Source organism: Zonotrichia albicollis, chromosome 13, assembly GCF_047830755.1.
Source record: "Zonotrichia albicollis isolate bZonAlb1 chromosome 13, bZonAlb1.hap1, whole genome shotgun sequence".
NCBI lineage: Eukaryota > Metazoa > Chordata > Aves > Passeriformes > Passerellidae > Zonotrichia > Zonotrichia albicollis.
The window spans coordinates 3336765-3353407 of NC_133831.1; the positions used below are offsets into that span (position 1 = coordinate 3336765).

At 45.4% G+C, this 16643-nt stretch overlaps 1 protein-coding gene across 3 annotated transcripts in view; it reads right to left on the reverse strand.

Moving 5' to 3' along the window:
- Positions 1-265: 265 nt before the first annotated feature.
- Positions 266-16643, reverse strand: part of LOC102073209 (hepatocyte nuclear factor 4-beta) — a 31924-nt gene continuing 15546 nt past the window's right edge. For 2 of the 3 annotated variants that reach the window (XM_074550789.1, XM_074550790.1), the window contains 7 exons: positions 11845-11951; positions 10775-10930; positions 10075-10162; positions 9146-9298; positions 6176-6412; positions 4387-4512; positions 266-3265 (listed from right to left, as the gene is read on the reverse strand). In XM_074550789.1, the coding sequence (XP_074406890.1) occupies positions 3132-3265; positions 4387-4512; positions 6176-6412; positions 9146-9298; positions 10075-10162; positions 10775-10930; positions 11845-11951 (1001 nt within the window). In that variant the 3' untranslated portion in view covers positions 266-3131. The remainder of the gene's footprint in view (positions 3266-4386; positions 4513-6175; positions 6413-9145; positions 9299-10074; positions 10163-10774; positions 10931-11844; positions 11952-16643) is intronic. The other variant, XM_074550791.1, reaches the window with a different exon arrangement.

The following is a 16643-nucleotide window of genomic DNA, read 5'->3' on the forward strand; positions in this document are numbered from 1 at the left end:
TATTTATTATTTTTGTTAATATATTAAGTAATTATTATTAATTATAATAATTATAATATAATTATAATAATGAATATATTTATTCATTATTATATAATGAATATATTTATTATATTGGTTTTTTATATTTTTTTTCTTCTGAACAGGGTTACAGGTCAATATTAATTTTAATGTGCTGGTGCTTCTTCATTGATGAGATTGTTAATTTTTTTATTCTCCTTCCTTCACTTAGTCATAGTTTTTTATGTTCTGAATATATTTGAAATTCTTTTTCCTGCCTGTGTTCCAGTAGCACATCTGCTCCTGTCCTGCACTTCACTCTTGTCATCCCCAACCAGAGCCCTGGAAATTATCCAGCAGGCATCAAAGCAAGCAGAGGCTGCTTTTTAAAAACAGAAACAAAACTCTGCACCTCCAAAATATTTCTGCAATTTCTCCTTATATTACAGTGCAGCATAAAATTAATATTGGACCCAAATTCAGTGTTAAAGATGCCAAATATTAGATTTGGCTAGGAAAGGCATAACTCAGAAATATTTCAATATTTTCTTGCCTGAGGTCCCCCATTCTGGTAAGTAGCTGGCACCTGACAAGGGAAATATCACTAAATTATGGCTTTGAACCTCTTTTGTTAACAAACCATGATTGCAATAAAATAGTCACTTGCAAGGTGTGTTTGCGTAAAAATATTGGTTTAATTAAGTGGGGTTTGAGATAGGGAAGCCAGGAAGAGTCACAACAAAACTCTTATTTTGGGCCTTTATACAGTGAATTATTGTTGCTGCAAACCTTCACCAGACCAGCTGAACACTGAGGGCTGAGTCTGACATCCACTGGTGCACTGACAACTTTATTTTCTTCTTAGTTTGTGAATTCCATCAGTATCCAGAGAAAGCCAGGCTTTGCAGCCAGAGGTGATTCTTTTTAATGAAAAATATGAAAAATAGATATCTGTATTGGAGAAATCAGTGGAGAACCTTGGAAACTTGGTTTTGAATTCAAGGGAAAAAGGCAAACTGTCCGGATGAAATACGAGAATATGGAATTTATTTCCCCCATAGATTTATTTTCTTACCATTAATGAGTATAAATGTACATTTAATGTCTGGAAGAGGAATGGGATGGAGCTGCTGGAGGCACTGGAAGCAGAGCTGGCTCACAACAGTTGCATCTGTCATGCAGCAGGAATGCCTGCAGTGGAACCTGCTCTCCAGATAGAGCTGTTTCAAATCAGGCCTATCAGCATAAAATGTCAGCTCAAATTCATCAGAGGCAGGAGAAAAACAAAACATTGCGATCCAGGTGAAACTTGAGCTGCTCTCTGATGGCTCCCAGCTCTCTCTGGTGCTGCAGAATGGTAACACTGAAATTCTCCTGCTGCTGGAAGTCCTGCTGCTCCTCCCACGTTCCCTTTCAGGGCTGGGATTGTGTTTCCTGCAGCTCCAGGTGCTTCCTGAGCAGCTCCAGGGGCTCCCCAAAGCCCCTCTGGGCTCCACCAGCACAATTTGCCATCAGCAGGGAGGGGTGGGACAGCAATTTGTGCAGAGGGTTGGACCAGGAATTCTCCATGGTGTCCCCGGGCTCAGGATGGCCACTCCTGATCCCTCAGTGGCTGTTTGGTACAGGTTGGTGCACAAATGAGTTTAGGTTTTGTGGAAATCTGATCATTTGCTTTGTAATAAGGTTCCATTCATTTAAATCAACTCCATAGCACAGTGACAGTGCTATGGAGTTGATTTGGGAACTCTTGGGGCTGTGTCGTCACCACTGAGATTATTTAATTTGTTGTTGAACTGCAGATTAAATTTTACATTAAGGCAGAAGCACCTTGTTTTAAATACAAAACCTTTTTTTAAAAAGTGGCTCACAGACTTGCCTGTTCCTTTTCTTGGCTAATTTAGAGCCACACTGCAGACATTACAAAGAAATACAAAACTACAGAAAAATCACATCTGTGTACTGGGAAAAGGTATTTTGGGGCACTTGCTTCTTGTTTGCAGGAGATAACAAGCAGGGTTTGGGATAAGTCAGCCTTGATTTGGGGTTTACCAGAGCAGCAGCCGTGGTGAGAGGCAGAGATCCTTGCTGCTGTTAGATGTGCTCACAAGGTAGAGTCCATCCACTGGCTCACAAATGGACTCTGGATATACTGGAAATTATGGAAAATAGCAAAATGTTGGCATTTCTGATCATAAAAAAGAACTGGGCAGCATTAAGGCGCTAAGGCCTCTGTGAGTGGAATAAGGCCTTGGTCTTCAAATGATTGTGATGATATTTTTCTTACAGCTTAACAGGAGAAATGGGAGTGCAATTAATTAAATTTATGCTGGAATAGACCTTTTAATCCCAATGGAGGCCCTGCTCTGTGCACACAGGAGCTGTGCAAGGCTCTGGGACTGACGGGGACAGCGAAGGGTCCCAGGCCATGGTCACAACCCCTGACAACCCAAAGAGCTGCCAGTCCTGGCCCTGCTGAGGAAAGCACCTCCCCACTCCTTAGCCATGCATTTGAGAGCCAGTCCATCCACTGGCTCACAAATGGACTCTGGATATACTGGAAATTAGGGAAAATAGCAAAATGTTGGCATTCCTGATCGTAAAAAAGAACTGGACAGCATTAAGGGGCTGCCCTACTGGGAACAAGGCCTCTGTGGGTGGAATAAGGCCTTGGCCTTCAAAAGATTGTGATGATACTTTTTCCTAAAGCCTAACAGGAGAAATGGGAGTGCAATTAATTGAATTTATGCTGGAATAGACCTTTTAATCCCAATGGAGGCCCTGCTTTGTGCACACAGGGTTACCAGGAGCTGTGCAAGGCTCTGGGACTGACGGGGACAGCGAAGGGTCACAGGCCATGGTCACAACCCCTGACAACCCAAAGAGCTGCCAGTCCTGGCCCTGCTGAGGATGGCACCACCCCAATCCTTGTGCCAGGGGGTGTTCCTGGTGGGAATTCCGTGCTGGGGCTCCTCTGCAGGCCGTGCCTGTGCCGGGCTCACGGGCGGGGAAGGGCGGGAGCGGCGGCTGTGGGCAGGGGCGAGCTGTGCTTGGGCTCTGCAAAGAGAAAGGGCCCTGTTCACTGTCAGCACGGATCCCACCGAGCTCCCAGCTCCTCCTTCCTCCTCTCCCTATCAAATCTCCTGCTTGGACATGGCTGTGTGAGGCAGCAGCTGCACCACGGTGCTGGGCCCTGCGCTAGAGCCTAGCTTATAGTCTTCACTGCCTGTGCTGGCAGAGGGAGATGGAAGGGATGTCTCAGGAGAGGCTGTGGGAGAGAAAACAAACAGAATTAACGTGGACTTGGATGCTGTTCAATGGAAAGCAGCAAACCATCCTATAAAGCCAGGAGCAGGAGCTTGGGGGATCCTGGCACGTCCTTCTTTCCTGGGGTGTGAGGAGGCACAGGGTGGATTGGCAGGCATGGCCAGTTCTCCTCAGGGTTTTGCACTTGGGGAATGCCCCCAAGTGCTCTCCAATCCTTCATCTCCTTGTCAGAGAGGAGCCTGCAGCCCCACTGTACCTCCTCTAATCTCCTTTGCTGGAAAGGGGCTTAAAAACTAAATAAAAGCCACTTAAAACACATGATGGCAACATTTGTGTAGCTGAGAAACAGCAAAATACACTAAGTACACAAATACACCACAGGAGTGTGACTGGCAGAGGGAGGGAGACTGTGAGTACAGGACATTGTGTTTGTTAAATTCCACCTCCTGTTCTACTTTCCTTTTTCCACAGCCTGGTCCTGCAGGGGATAAATGCCTTAACCCACCCCCAGCAGTGCCCAGGGTGTTGAGGATGGGCTTGCATTCAGGTCCTGTTGTTTGGCAGCAGCCACAGGGAACTCCTGCCATAAAGAACCATCTGTCCTCTATTGTGGCATCTCCCAGTGCTGCCAAATCCATGGAAACACTCAATTTCTAGCCCTTTTTTGCAGCCTTGTGTTGTTTTAGAAACATCTCAAAACCCCCCTGGGCCATGCTACTATTAAAAATCCTAATTTCTCTTTGGAATCATGGAAAGAAGTCAGCCAGGGGGGCTGTGAGCTCTGATTCCAGAGTAAGATTTAATCACATATAAATAAAGAACTAAACTAAACTTACATTTACTTCAATAAACTTAAAGAACTTAAATTAATTTTAAATAAACTTTTTAAATAAATAAACTGTTAAAAAAAGAAATAAAATTTTAAATAAATAAATAAATAAACTTTTAAAATAATAAACTTTTTTAAAATAAATAAAATTTTAAATAAATAAATAATTAAATATGAGCTGTGTCTGCTGCCCAGTTCCTCGGCTATGCTGACACTAATAATGTAAATATTGTAAAAATGGGCTGTAAATAATGTAAAAATGGTCTGTAAATAACAGAAAAAGAGAGACGTACGGTCTGGAGCAGTGTGGATCACAGAGGTCATGTTGCTTTGCAGGACATGTCCTGGCAGTGGTTCCAGGCAGTGATTCTGGTTGAGGTTGGGAGGTGCTGACTGGTACTGGAGATCAGCAGAGGTTCCTGCAGGTGGGATTGGGAAGAGACTTCATTCCTGGCATAGTTCCCCACAAGATGCTCTGGGCTAAATCTTTTTCATGCAGAGGATGTGGAAGACCTCTGTGGGTGAAGGTTAATGGCTCATCCTTGCTTCCTTCCCCTGCTCTCAGCCTCTGGCTGTGTAGGAGCAGCCCCTTGGGATGTCTGGGCTTTCAGCTGCTCTCCAGCTGCCTGGGCTGTGTCCCAAGTGCTGCTCTTATCTGGATTTCCCCTAAAGTTATAACTTTTACACATTTCCAACAAAAGATGTGTTGTCTTCCCTCAACTGCCTCAGGTTGGAGGCCTGAGTTGAGTCCCACACCACAGAGAGCATTCTTTGCTGAGAATCTCACCAGATTTCCAGAGCTAGACTGGAAAGAATTGGCTCTGGGGTTGGATTGGAGTGAGAAGGATCCTTCAAGCTACAATTCATCAAATGGTTTTGGTTGGAAAGGATCTCAAAGCTCATCTCATTTCAACCCATGCCATGGGCAGGGATGCCATCCACTGTCCCAAGTTCCTCCAAGCCCCATCCAACCTGGCTTTGGACAATTCCAGGGATCCAGGGGCAGCCACAGCTGCTCTGGGCACCCTTCCCATCCTCACAGCAAAGAATTTTTTCCCAACATCACACCTAAACCTTTTCCCTTTCAGCTTAAAACCCTTTCCCTCCGTCCTCACAGAATTCACAGAATGACCAGGTTGGAAGAGACCTTCAAGACTGAGTCCAACCCAGGACTCAGGATTTCTTCTACTGGGAAGCTGAGAAGCCTCAGAGAAAAATGAAAACATTAATTATCTGATTTGCTTGTCCTGTGTTCTGCTGCTTTGGAATGTGTTTGGAGATTGTTGATCCAACATGTGAATTGTTTTGACTTAATGACCAATAATGGTCCAGCTGTGTTGGGACTCTGGAGAAAGTCACGAATTTTCATCATCATTCTTTGTAGCCTTCTGTATCCTTTCTCTATTCTTTAGTATAGTTTTAGTATAGCACAATATATAATAAAGTAATGTAATATAATGCAACGTAATATAATATAATGCAATGTAACATAATATAATTAATATAATTATATTAATATAGTTAATATAAATATTAATTATAAATTAATAATTATAGTATATTCATAAAAATAATTATATATTATGAATGATTATATTAATATGATATATTATTAATAATATAATATAATATAATATAATATAATATAATATAATATAATATAATATAATATAATATAATGTAATGTAATAAAATGCAATGTAATATAATATAATGCAATGTAGCATAATGTAATTAATATAATTATATTAATATAGTTAATATAAATATTAATTATAAATTAATAATTATAGTATATTCATATAAATAATTATATATTATGAATAATTATATTAATATGATATTATATATTATGAATAAGATAATATAATGTAATATAATGCAATATAAAATAATGCAATATAATATAATGCAATATAATGTAATGTATTGTGATGTCATATCATATCATATCATGTCATATCATGTCGTATCATGTCGTATCATATCATATCATATATCAGAATAATTTAGCCTTTTAAGAACACGGAATCAGCTTCAATCATTTCCTTCCAACCACCCCAGGAAATCCCCCATCCCTACCTCCCAGCAGCATCTCCTGCAGCAAGCTGTCGATCCTGGCCACTCCAAAGAGCTTCACAAACTGCACCTGCTCGATCATCTGCCAGGTGATGCTCTGCAGGGGCGGCAGCAGCAGCAGGATGTCGCTGAAGCGGCCCCGCGAGTCGTACTGGCGGTCGTTGATGTAATCCTCCAGGTTCACCTGCACCTGGAAGCGCATGTTCTTCACCTTGCCCGGCTCGCTCAGCCCTCTGCAGTCTGGGACAGGGGGAAATGCGGTTAAAATTGCTGCCCTGTTGTCCTAGGGTGAGGTTATGATGTTTGTATTGCCATTCGTGTGTTCTGATTTAGGGCAAATTTGGGGGGGAACCTCTAGAAAGCAAACCCATACAGCCCCTCCCCACAGCCAGTTTCCTCAGAGAGAAGTGGAAATAACCTGTTTATTTAACAGGCAAAGCACCCCCAGCACACAAAATTAACAATACAGGATGACACCACTCTGAAAAAGATGACATATTCAGAAAGTCTCTGTTGGGAGTGGTCATTCTGTTATCAGTCCATCCTGTGCTGGGGCAGCTGCTGCAGCCACAAGGTGCAAACTCTTGGTGTTTCCCAGGTCCCAGTCCGGAGCAGGCACAAGTGGTTCCAAAAAAGGGAAAGGAAAAACAGTCCAGGGAAAAATTTGGACTGCTTAGCTAAACTAACTAATAAGCAGAAGCAAAAAGCAGGAGAAAAGCAAAAAGGAAAAGCAGCACCATGTACTGCCCTGTCTCTGTGGCCCGCCAGCTGTGGGGGAGCAGGCTGATAACAAAACCCAAACCAAAACATTTGCTCTTCAGAGCCAGTCTTGAAGGCACAGAACATATCCAGCATAAACAGAACACACAAATGGGGATACAAGCATCACAAGGTCACCCCAGGACACCTGTACAGGCAGATGTTGGCCTGTCAGGCAGTGGGATAGTGAGTAATGGGATGGTTGGCTCTCACAATTAAAAAGGGAAATATCCTGTATATGTGTGAAGTAAAGTTTTGTATATTTATAGCTATGTTTTACTGCCTTGTGTTGTTATCAGGGGGTGGCCTGGGTTTGGGACATTTGGGAGGGTTGGCTCGTTACTATGGCAACAGCTGACCTCCATTCAGAATTTAAGGAAGTGATCTCCACCACTGGACATGAAGGATTTGATGGACAGAACTTTGGGAGGGACTAAAAGGTTAAAAGGTGAAGCTTCCATTGTGTGGGTGAGCACATGGTGGGAAAGATCCTCTGTTCCTGGCAGCATAATATTTTCTCTATTCAACTGAATAGAGAAAAGTCTATCTATCTTCTGTTGTATTTTTGATAAGGTTTTAATAAACCTTGCTAAATTTTTGGAAGTGGGTATCACTTCTCACAGGCAGGCTGTTTGCAGGAAAAGGATGAGAAGGCAGTGATGCTCTGAGTGTCCAAGATCAGCTGGCAGGCTGGGCTGCCATTGCTGCACATCTCACATGGAACAGGGAAACAGTGAGGGGAATTGGAGGGAAACAGTAATTGGAGGAGAAACAGTAATTTGGGGAGACTTTGAAGGGAAACTGTAAGAAAATAGGAGCTTGCTCCACATGGATGTGTCTGCCTACAGCCATTAGCGAAGGGGAAAAATTTAGAAGTTAAAATATTTATCCTTCCAAGGAAACAGCCTGGAATTTTCCCCTGAAAACTTTGAGTCAGAACTGCCACCACTAAATGCAAGGAGTTTTAGTGCCTGTATGTTGTGATTACACTCACTGCAGCATCAGGTTCTTGTTTTGCTCTCCTGCCTTTGACCTGTGGTCAATCCTTTTTTTCAAGGACCACTTGTCCATCTTAAGCAAATAAATCTGTCCCTGGGTCGGGTGAAGTGCTGGCATTTGCAGCCTCCCACTCCTGCCTCTGCTGCTATCTAAACCTGAGATTTCTGGATCACTGCCCCATTTCCTTCACTGTCTGCAAGGAATCCACAGGCACCACATTTTGGGGAATGCAGTGCCGAGAGATTAGATAAAGTGGTTAACAAATGATTGTGTGTCAGCGCCAAGCTCTGAGGACATTCCTGCTCGTTAGCACGGATGAGCTTCACCTCACACTCCCTCCTTCCAGCTGAAACCTCAGCACCTCGTTGTCACATTGATCTAAAGCTGCACACTGATCAGCTGAGAAGGTAATTTGTCAAAATTGGTTTGATGAAAGGTAATTTGTCAAAATCAGTTTGATCCCTCCTCTGTTCACAGCAGGCTTTGGTGAGCCAAAGCTCATGATGTTCCTGAAACTCCTGGATCTTGATTTTGAATCAGTGAATACAGCAAAAAACCCCCAATAATTAATGGATGATACTCTGATTTCTCCATGCTAAAAGACAAAAGGGCATTGTCTGGGTTTGGGATTGTTCTCCCACCATCTCCTTGAGCTCCAGGGAGATACCCACTGGAACCTGGGCCAAGTCAGAGCCCCCTGTGCTTCTGGAATAAACACAGCAAAGCTTCAAAAAAACTGCTTTTTCTCTGTATTTCCCTGTTCTCCATCCTGTGGATCAGCCCTGCCCTGAGTTGCTGCTGGCTTCCAGCAAGATCCATTAGCACATCCCTGATATTTCTGGGCACTCTGAGCAGCCCAGCTCTCTGTGGTTTCTGATGGTGCTCTCTGGACTCTCCACAATGCTGCTTGTTTGGCTCTCTCTGCTTATTATACATAATTAATGCGGGCATGTATGTCCTTAATGATCATCTGCATTTCAGGCTGATGGGCTTTTCCAAAACCAAGCTCCTGCAGCAGCCAAACTCCTCCAGGGCCTTGCACAACAGCCTGGCTGCAATTCACACTCAGGAATTGCTCACTTCTGCCTTAAACCTGCACTACTGAGCACTGCCCATTACAGCACGGGCAGGCTGGAATGGAGAGCAGCTTCCAAGGGGTTTTCCAGGATTTTGGAGAGCCCCAGCTGCTGTGCAAGCCCTGAGAGGGAATCTCACCTGGGTCAAAGAAGATGATGGCTTTCAGGCAGGCGTACTCGTTGTCGTCGATCTGGATGTCCCGCAGGGGCTTCACCAACTCGTCCAAGATTCTGGTGGCCACACGAGCGATTTCCAGCTCTGGGCAGTGCATTGGGATGATGAAATCATTCCCTGGGAACACAAGAGGAATTCCCCATCAGGTTTTGGCTCCAGCTCTGCTCTCATCCAGCAGTTCCCTGATACTCCCAGTGCTGTTTGCAGCAGTTTCCAGCCTGCAGTTTTATAATCTGATCTGAGAGAGAAGCAAGGCCCAGATCGCATCCCTTGGTGCTCATTTATCTCACCCACACTGTGCCTGCTCCGTGTTCTGCTCTGCTTTGCCCTGTGTTACATCGAGCATCTGTTTGTAAGCAGTGCTGCACTGCTTCATTTTTGGTTTTCTTTTCTCACACAAAGTTATCCCTCTCTCTTTTCCTTAATGTGAAGCTTTTAGGGTCAGTATTCCCATTTTTCTGAGAACAATCCCACCTGTGGTGGAAAACACCTATTTTCATAATAAATAATAAATAATAAATAATATTCTTTTTCCTCTAAAAATGAAACACCTATTTGCACTGTAACTTTTAATAGACATTTCTGATAAGTTTCCAAGTATCTATACCCAAATACCTCATTGCTTGGACCTTGGCAATTTCAGGTACACAACCAAGACCACCCAATTTGAGATGCCATTTAAATCCTGGGGATTTCTCATCCACAATTTCAAGCATTGAGGGAACAGTTACAAAAATCCCAGTGAATTTACTTGTTCCTTTTTTACTCCAGCACTGTGTCTCCACCCAGATGTGCAGCCCAGGAGTGCAGAGGGGGTTTCAGGGGTGCACAGTGCTTGGGAATGACCTGGGAGGGGTGAATTATAAAATCAGGAGTGTGTTTCACTACCTTACCTAACAGCAGGAAATCAGTGTATGGTATGGACCTCTTGGCCACCCCGAGGAGCAGATGTTCCCCTGCGTGGGCTCTGAGCAAGGCAACCTGGAGGAGACAGAAATGACATTCCATTGGAAAACCAGAGGATGGAGTGCTGAGCTGTTCAATTTGCTTAGGTCTGGCAGATCTACAGATAAAGTTCTGTTCAGGGCTAGAAAATATCAGTGTATGCTCATTTTAAGAAGTGCTACATTCGTGGCAAACTAAAGGAGAAGCTGTTTTCAACTAAAAGAGCAAAGAGGGTCTTTAAGTAATTTGCGTTCTTAGGAAATAATCAGATTCTATATTCAATTATTAGGTACCAGTAAAGGAAAAATCAGAACTGCTGAGCAATTTGAGTTCTTTGGAAATAATCAGATTCTATATTCAATTATCAGGTACCACTAAAGGAAAAATCAGAACTGCCCTGTAATTCAGAACTGCAGCAGCCTGACACAATCAGAATTTTTTGACTGGATCTTTTGTAGGTTGGACTGACCAAATCTATATTTTGAGGGACTTTGGCTACTGAAGTTATTTTTAACTGGTCCTTCTTTCCTCTTGTTTGTTCTCTGCAGAGGGTGATCTGCATGTTAATGCCAGATTCTCCTGTGAGAGCCCAGCTGGGAATTCCTTTCAAAGGCACTGGATTTACTGGGAAGGACCATTGGTTTTTACCTGGTCGTCGAGGGGGAGCTCACAGAAGGCTGGGATGTATTTTGCCCATTCCACCAGCACCAGGAGCTGCTGTTTCATGGATTCACACACGTCGTTGATGGTGGCAATCTTCTTCATGGCAATGTCTGCGCTGTGCACGGGGCTCAGGGGTAAATACTGAAAGAAAAACCAGTTTTGGCTGTGTCTGCACCAGTACAACGCTGTTTTATCCCCTCAGCCCATGGAGCAGCTTCCACGAGGTGGTGCTCAGTCCCAACACACACCCAGCCCTCCTCAGCCTCCTTCCCCGCTCTCCAGGACAAAAATCAACATTCCCATCTCAGCAGCACCGTGTCTCAGCTTCCCACCAATCCCTCCTGCCAGCCAAATGCATGAAATGCATCCAACTTTGCTCCCCCAAGTTGCTCTCAGCGACACAAAACTGCTTTTTTGATCTCTCCGTGGCAGGGAGAGGGTTAAAACCAATAATTCTTGAAAAGGAAGTGGGCTCATTGCTGCATGTAATGTGCAACATCTGGACCCTGTGTTTCAGTGGGGAAAGGGTATTTGCATAAGAATTTAAAGGAGACTCAGGATGAAATTAATGGTGGGGCATGAAATAAAAAATCAATCAGCGTCAGCTGAAGCCCAGTGGATTTACTCACATTCTTTTTCTGCCCTGATAAAGAAGCTATGTGCAAAGATACAATCAACCATGACTGGAATATTATATTCAGAGCAGGACAGGCAGCAGTGAGGAAGGATAAAATTCTGAGTATGCAGTGAGATTTTAGGGGTGCAGCAACAATTTAGGCTGGGGGAAGAGGGGACCTGGGCTCTGTAACATCCCTCAGCCCTTGGAATTTCAGCTTTCTATCTCCCACCAAAGGTGCACCTGCTCCCTGAGGGATGTATGGCCTTGATAATGGATTTTTTCCTGTCTGCTTTTGGATATTTTACATTTTCTTCCCTGTGGGTTTGTGCTGGAGCCATCCAAGGGCAGAAAAGCCATCCAGCCCTGGCTGGTTTAGCAGGCTGGGATTGCTGAGGGCCATGGACCCGTTTGGAGGGGCTGTCCCCACGTGTCCTACCTGCTGTGCCATGGCCTCAGCCTGGGTGAGGATGTTGATGGACAGAGAGCCATTGTCCTCATAGCTGCTCCTGCGGATGCTGATCCTGTCACGCTCGTTCTGCACGGCTGGAAGGAGAGACAGAGAGAGGGGCTTGTGGCAGTGAGAAACTCCCAGTGCTTGTGTGAGAAAACCCCAATGGTTTTGCCAGCGAGAAAATCCCAATGGTTGTGTGAGTGAGAAATTCCCAGTTCTTGTGGCAGTGAGAAACTCCCAGTGCTTGTGTGAGAAAACCCCAATGGTTTTGCCGGAGAGAAAATCCCACTGGTTGTGTAAGAAAATCCCAACAGTTGTGTGAGAGAAAAAATCCCAGTGGTTGTGTGAGTGAGGAATTCCCAGTTCTTGTGGCAGTGAGAAAATCCCAGTGCTTGTGTGAGAAAATCCCAATGGTATTTCCAGTGAGAAAATCCCAATGGTTGTGTAAGAAAATCCCAACGGTTGTGTGAGAGAGAAAATCCCAGTGGTTGTGTCAGTAAGAAATCTGCCCCAAGCAGTGGTTGCTGCTCCTTGTGGTCCCTCACAGGAGTGGATGGGGCTTTGCTCCTTCAAGACCCTCCATTGTGGCTGGATTTGGAATAAACAGGCTCTGGGGAGGGAAAATGCCACTCCAGAGGGAGAAAACCAAACTCAAGAGGGAGATGAGGCCATTTGGGGTTCAGAGCAGCACCCATGGGGGATTTGCTGGTCCTACTGGATTTGATGCAGCTCAGGGGGAATTTGGGGGTTTGGGGTCACCTCTCTCCACCTGGCAGTGCTGGAGCCCTGGCCTTTGTGCCCCTTTGTGCCCCTTTGTGCCATGGCTGCCCTGAGGGCTCTGTGCTGAGCTCCTGACACAGCCCCTGGGGCTGCACCTCCCCTCATGGCAGGGCTGGGAAAGCATCCCCTGGTGCCACCTCAGAGCAGCCTTGGAGCGTCCCCTGCCCCTGAGCTGGTGACCCCAGGGGACATTTGTGGGGAACAAAAAGAGTCACTGCATGGAGGAAGCTCAAAGAAAAGGAAATTTAAATCCCTCTTGAAACCATTCCCTCAGTGTTGCCCATCACACAGCTGATTTCAGCCAGCCTGTGACACATGAAGACAGCGCCAAGCCAGGGTTTGTCACCAGCTCTGCTGCTGCAAATCCCTGCTGGAAACAAGCTCAGAGTCCTGAAACAGCAACACCACAGACCCTGGTGACACTGCAGGGACCACAGCAGAGTGAAGATCAACCCAGAGCTGGACATGCCATGGTGAATTGGGAAAAACCCACTGATTTTTGAGGCCCATTCCACCCTTTAAAGCATCCTTCCCCCTGAAGCACCAGCCACATCCATCATGCTCCATCAGCCCTGCACAGGGAACAGAAGGCAGGGATTGCACTTCAGCATTTATTTTTGCAGCAGCCTCTGAGAGCTGACTCACCTCCACTGCAGCCATCAAGTGAAACAGCAGCAGAGAAAAAACATGAAAGGGAATTTCAGTTTAACCCAAGCTGGTCTCAGTGCTGGTTTCTCCCCCAAGCCCTCCTGCCTCTGTCCAGCAGCTCGGGGCTGGGGAAGGAGCCTGAGCACACTCAGTGTTCTCCTGGCAGCTCCCAGATCTTGGCTACAACAGCTCAGAGAGGCATTTGTCACATCCCTGAAGCAGAGGCAGCAGGATTCAGCATGTGGTGATAGGGCAGCACATCCCTCTCCCTCCTCCATGCAGCAATCCCAGACACATTTCACTTTATTTGGGGTAAAATGACTCAAACAGAGCTGCCAAAGCACGACTCACTCTGTGCTTTAACCCCTTGGGTGCAGAAACACTACTACAAAATAGCCACTTTTGAGAAGATTTTTCCAGCAATTTTTTCCCCCTTTTTGCAGAATCAGCAAAGCTATTTTGCCATCATTCTTTTGAGTCTTTGCCCCACTTCTGGGTCTTGTTTTAGGGCATCAGGACTCATCCCTGGGAATCCATACAAAGGAAAAACATGGGCATTGCTTTGCACAGTTTGAGGGAAGGTGTTTTTTCCTTCCAGCTCACGTCCAACCACTGCTCTGTTTTCCTAACCAGCCTCTCATGAGGGGCCAACAAAGCAAAAGGGCACAAAACAAGCAGCAGTGACAAAAATCAATGCCTCCCCTTATCAACAGGGTTTATTTTCCAAGATCTGGGGCTCAGCCTTGCTGTCAGTCAGGATCAGCCTGACTTTGTACCTGCATCCGTTTCTGAAAGGTGCCACGCACAAACACATCCCTGCAGCATTTTCAGGCTGTGGGCACTACAGAGAGGCAATTTGTCACCAATTTAGAGAACAAACAGCTTTTGGGAGGCTTTGCTAACCCTGCTCAGACAGCAGCACGAGTTGCCCTGTACATGAGGGGTCAGCCTGAAGGTGATGGTGGTTATAGAAACCATAATCTTGGCACTTCATGACCAGAAAGGTCAGTGCCAGCATCTCAGGAGAAATAAGCTTGACCCCATCTGTGTCATCACTGTTTTGTAAAATCCCCAAACACCTGGATTTATATCAGATGCTCCCCCATGTACTCTCAGGGTGGGCCTCTCTGCCAACAAAAAGGACAAGTTTTGCCTTTCCAACCAAGCTACACATCTGATTTTCTGTAAATCCTACAGTGCCAGGCAGTCCTGGTCCCATGACAGACTCCTTTAAGAAGCCTCAGCCTGTTTTTTTCCCCAGTCTTTTTATGGCACATATTTCAGTGCTTCCCTCATGCTCTGATAAGCTCAATCTTCCAGTGCAAGTGGATGGTACAGAGTGACTTTCTCAAGGTGATTGGGGTGTTATCTCTGAAAGCACCCAAGATGTGATGGAATTAGATACAAAGGGGAGTTAATGTTTCACCTGCCACAAAAATTAATCTATTACTGCGCAGTGATTATATTGCTGTATTTATTGTGTTTGTGAAAGGGAAGGGACAGGTCACTCCTGGTGAGGCAGTGGGAGTGCTCCAGGGACCTGGGGGTGCTGGGCTCAGCTGTGATCTTGCCTTTGCTGTCAATAAAACTCAACAAACCTGCAGGAATTACTAAAAACCCAATGCTGGATCCCTCTGTCTCCCAGGGGCTGCTATTTCCAGAAGTGCCTGGCAAAATCTTTGCTCCCTGGGGTTTTTTCCCCCTTCTCTGCACATTCCCAGAGGCAGAAAGCACCATGAAGAGCCACCCAGCCCTGCAAGAAGGGACAAGAGTCCCCAGGATGGTGCTGGGCAGGGACAGCATGGCCCCAAGCTGGGCTTTCCCACAGGGAGAGCCCTGGGGGTGCAGGCTCAGCTGGGATCTTGCCTTTGCTGTCAATAAAATCCAACAAACCTGCAGGAATTACTAAAAACCCAGTGCTGGATCCCTCTGTCTCCCAGGGGCTGCTATTTCCAGAAGCACTTGGCAAAATCTTCGCTCCCTGTTTTTTGTTTTTTTCCTTCTCTGCACATTCCCAAAGGCAGAAAGCACCACAAAGATCCACCCAGCCCTACAGAGAGTCCCCAGGATGGTGCTGGGCAGGGACAGCGTGTCCCCAAGCTGGGCTTTCCCACAGGGAGAGGGGAGAATGATGCTGGTGTCCCCCTCCAGGGACTTGTCCCTGGCTGCAGCATGTCCTGGCAGTGGGAAGGGGATGGGAACACAAACAAACGCTCCCTGTGACGCAGGGCAGCCCTCGGAAGGGTTTTCTGTCACTCTGAGCAAGGCTGGACACTCTGCCTGCAGCTCTGGGCAAGCACACAGGGGCTGTGGGATTGCAGCAAGCCCCTGCTTCCCAAACTGTTTGTGCTCACTGCCTTGCCTGGGATGAGGAACCTCCAGGGAGTGCAGTAAATGGGGCACAGGCACTTGTCGCAGACATCTTTTTATGAAAAATCCTTTGCTTAGGATTTTTCCTCCTGAGAAGCTGGGAGGCCTCAGGAACAAAATGCAAACAATTATTATCTGCTGCTATGGGATGCAACAAGTGCATCTGTGATTGGTCTCATGTGGTTGTTTCTAATTAATGGCCAATCACAGTCAGCTGGCTCAGACAGAGAGTCCAAGATAGCTGCCTTTTATATCATTCCTTTCTATTCTTAGCTGAGCTAGCCTTCTGATGAAACCTTTCTTTCTATTCTTTTAGTATAGTTTTATTGTAATGTATATCATAAAATAATAAATCTAGCCTTCTGAAATATGGACTCAGATCTCTGTCTCTTCCCTCAACCGAAAACCCCTGTGGACACTGTCACAGGCACTGGCTGGGAGAGCAGCAAACCAGTAACTTTCCACAGCAAACGAGGAGATTCCAGCTTTGTCTACACAGGAATTACTCTTTCCATCATTATTCCACTAAAACCAGCCTCGGTTAATGCTGGTGGGGTTGGAAATGCAGTGATAAATGGCACAGAGGGAGCAGGAGGAGGGCAGTGCCTGCGTGCTGCACTCACCAGTGTTCCTGTCTTCACCAACAGATTTACTCCTCCTGCTGCCTGATTAATTTATATCCACAAATAATCCTTTTTTTTTCCTGAGCTACCTCGGATTTTGTAGGTGTGGTGTGTTTTATTTGCAAATAAATCCCAATGGTACATGTACATTTAATCCTTTCAGGGGCTTGTGGACTGATTTATGACTACTGAAGGTAGAGAAGATCCTTTATCTTTTCCATCCTTCTTTGCAATAAACTGCAGTCCCAGCATTCTGAAAGCTGGCAAAAGAAATGTGCAAACAAAAGGTATGAAACAAGATAGAGGCCCTGTGAAGCACTAATAAAACTGTCCTATAAACCTGTCCAATTTCACAATAATAAA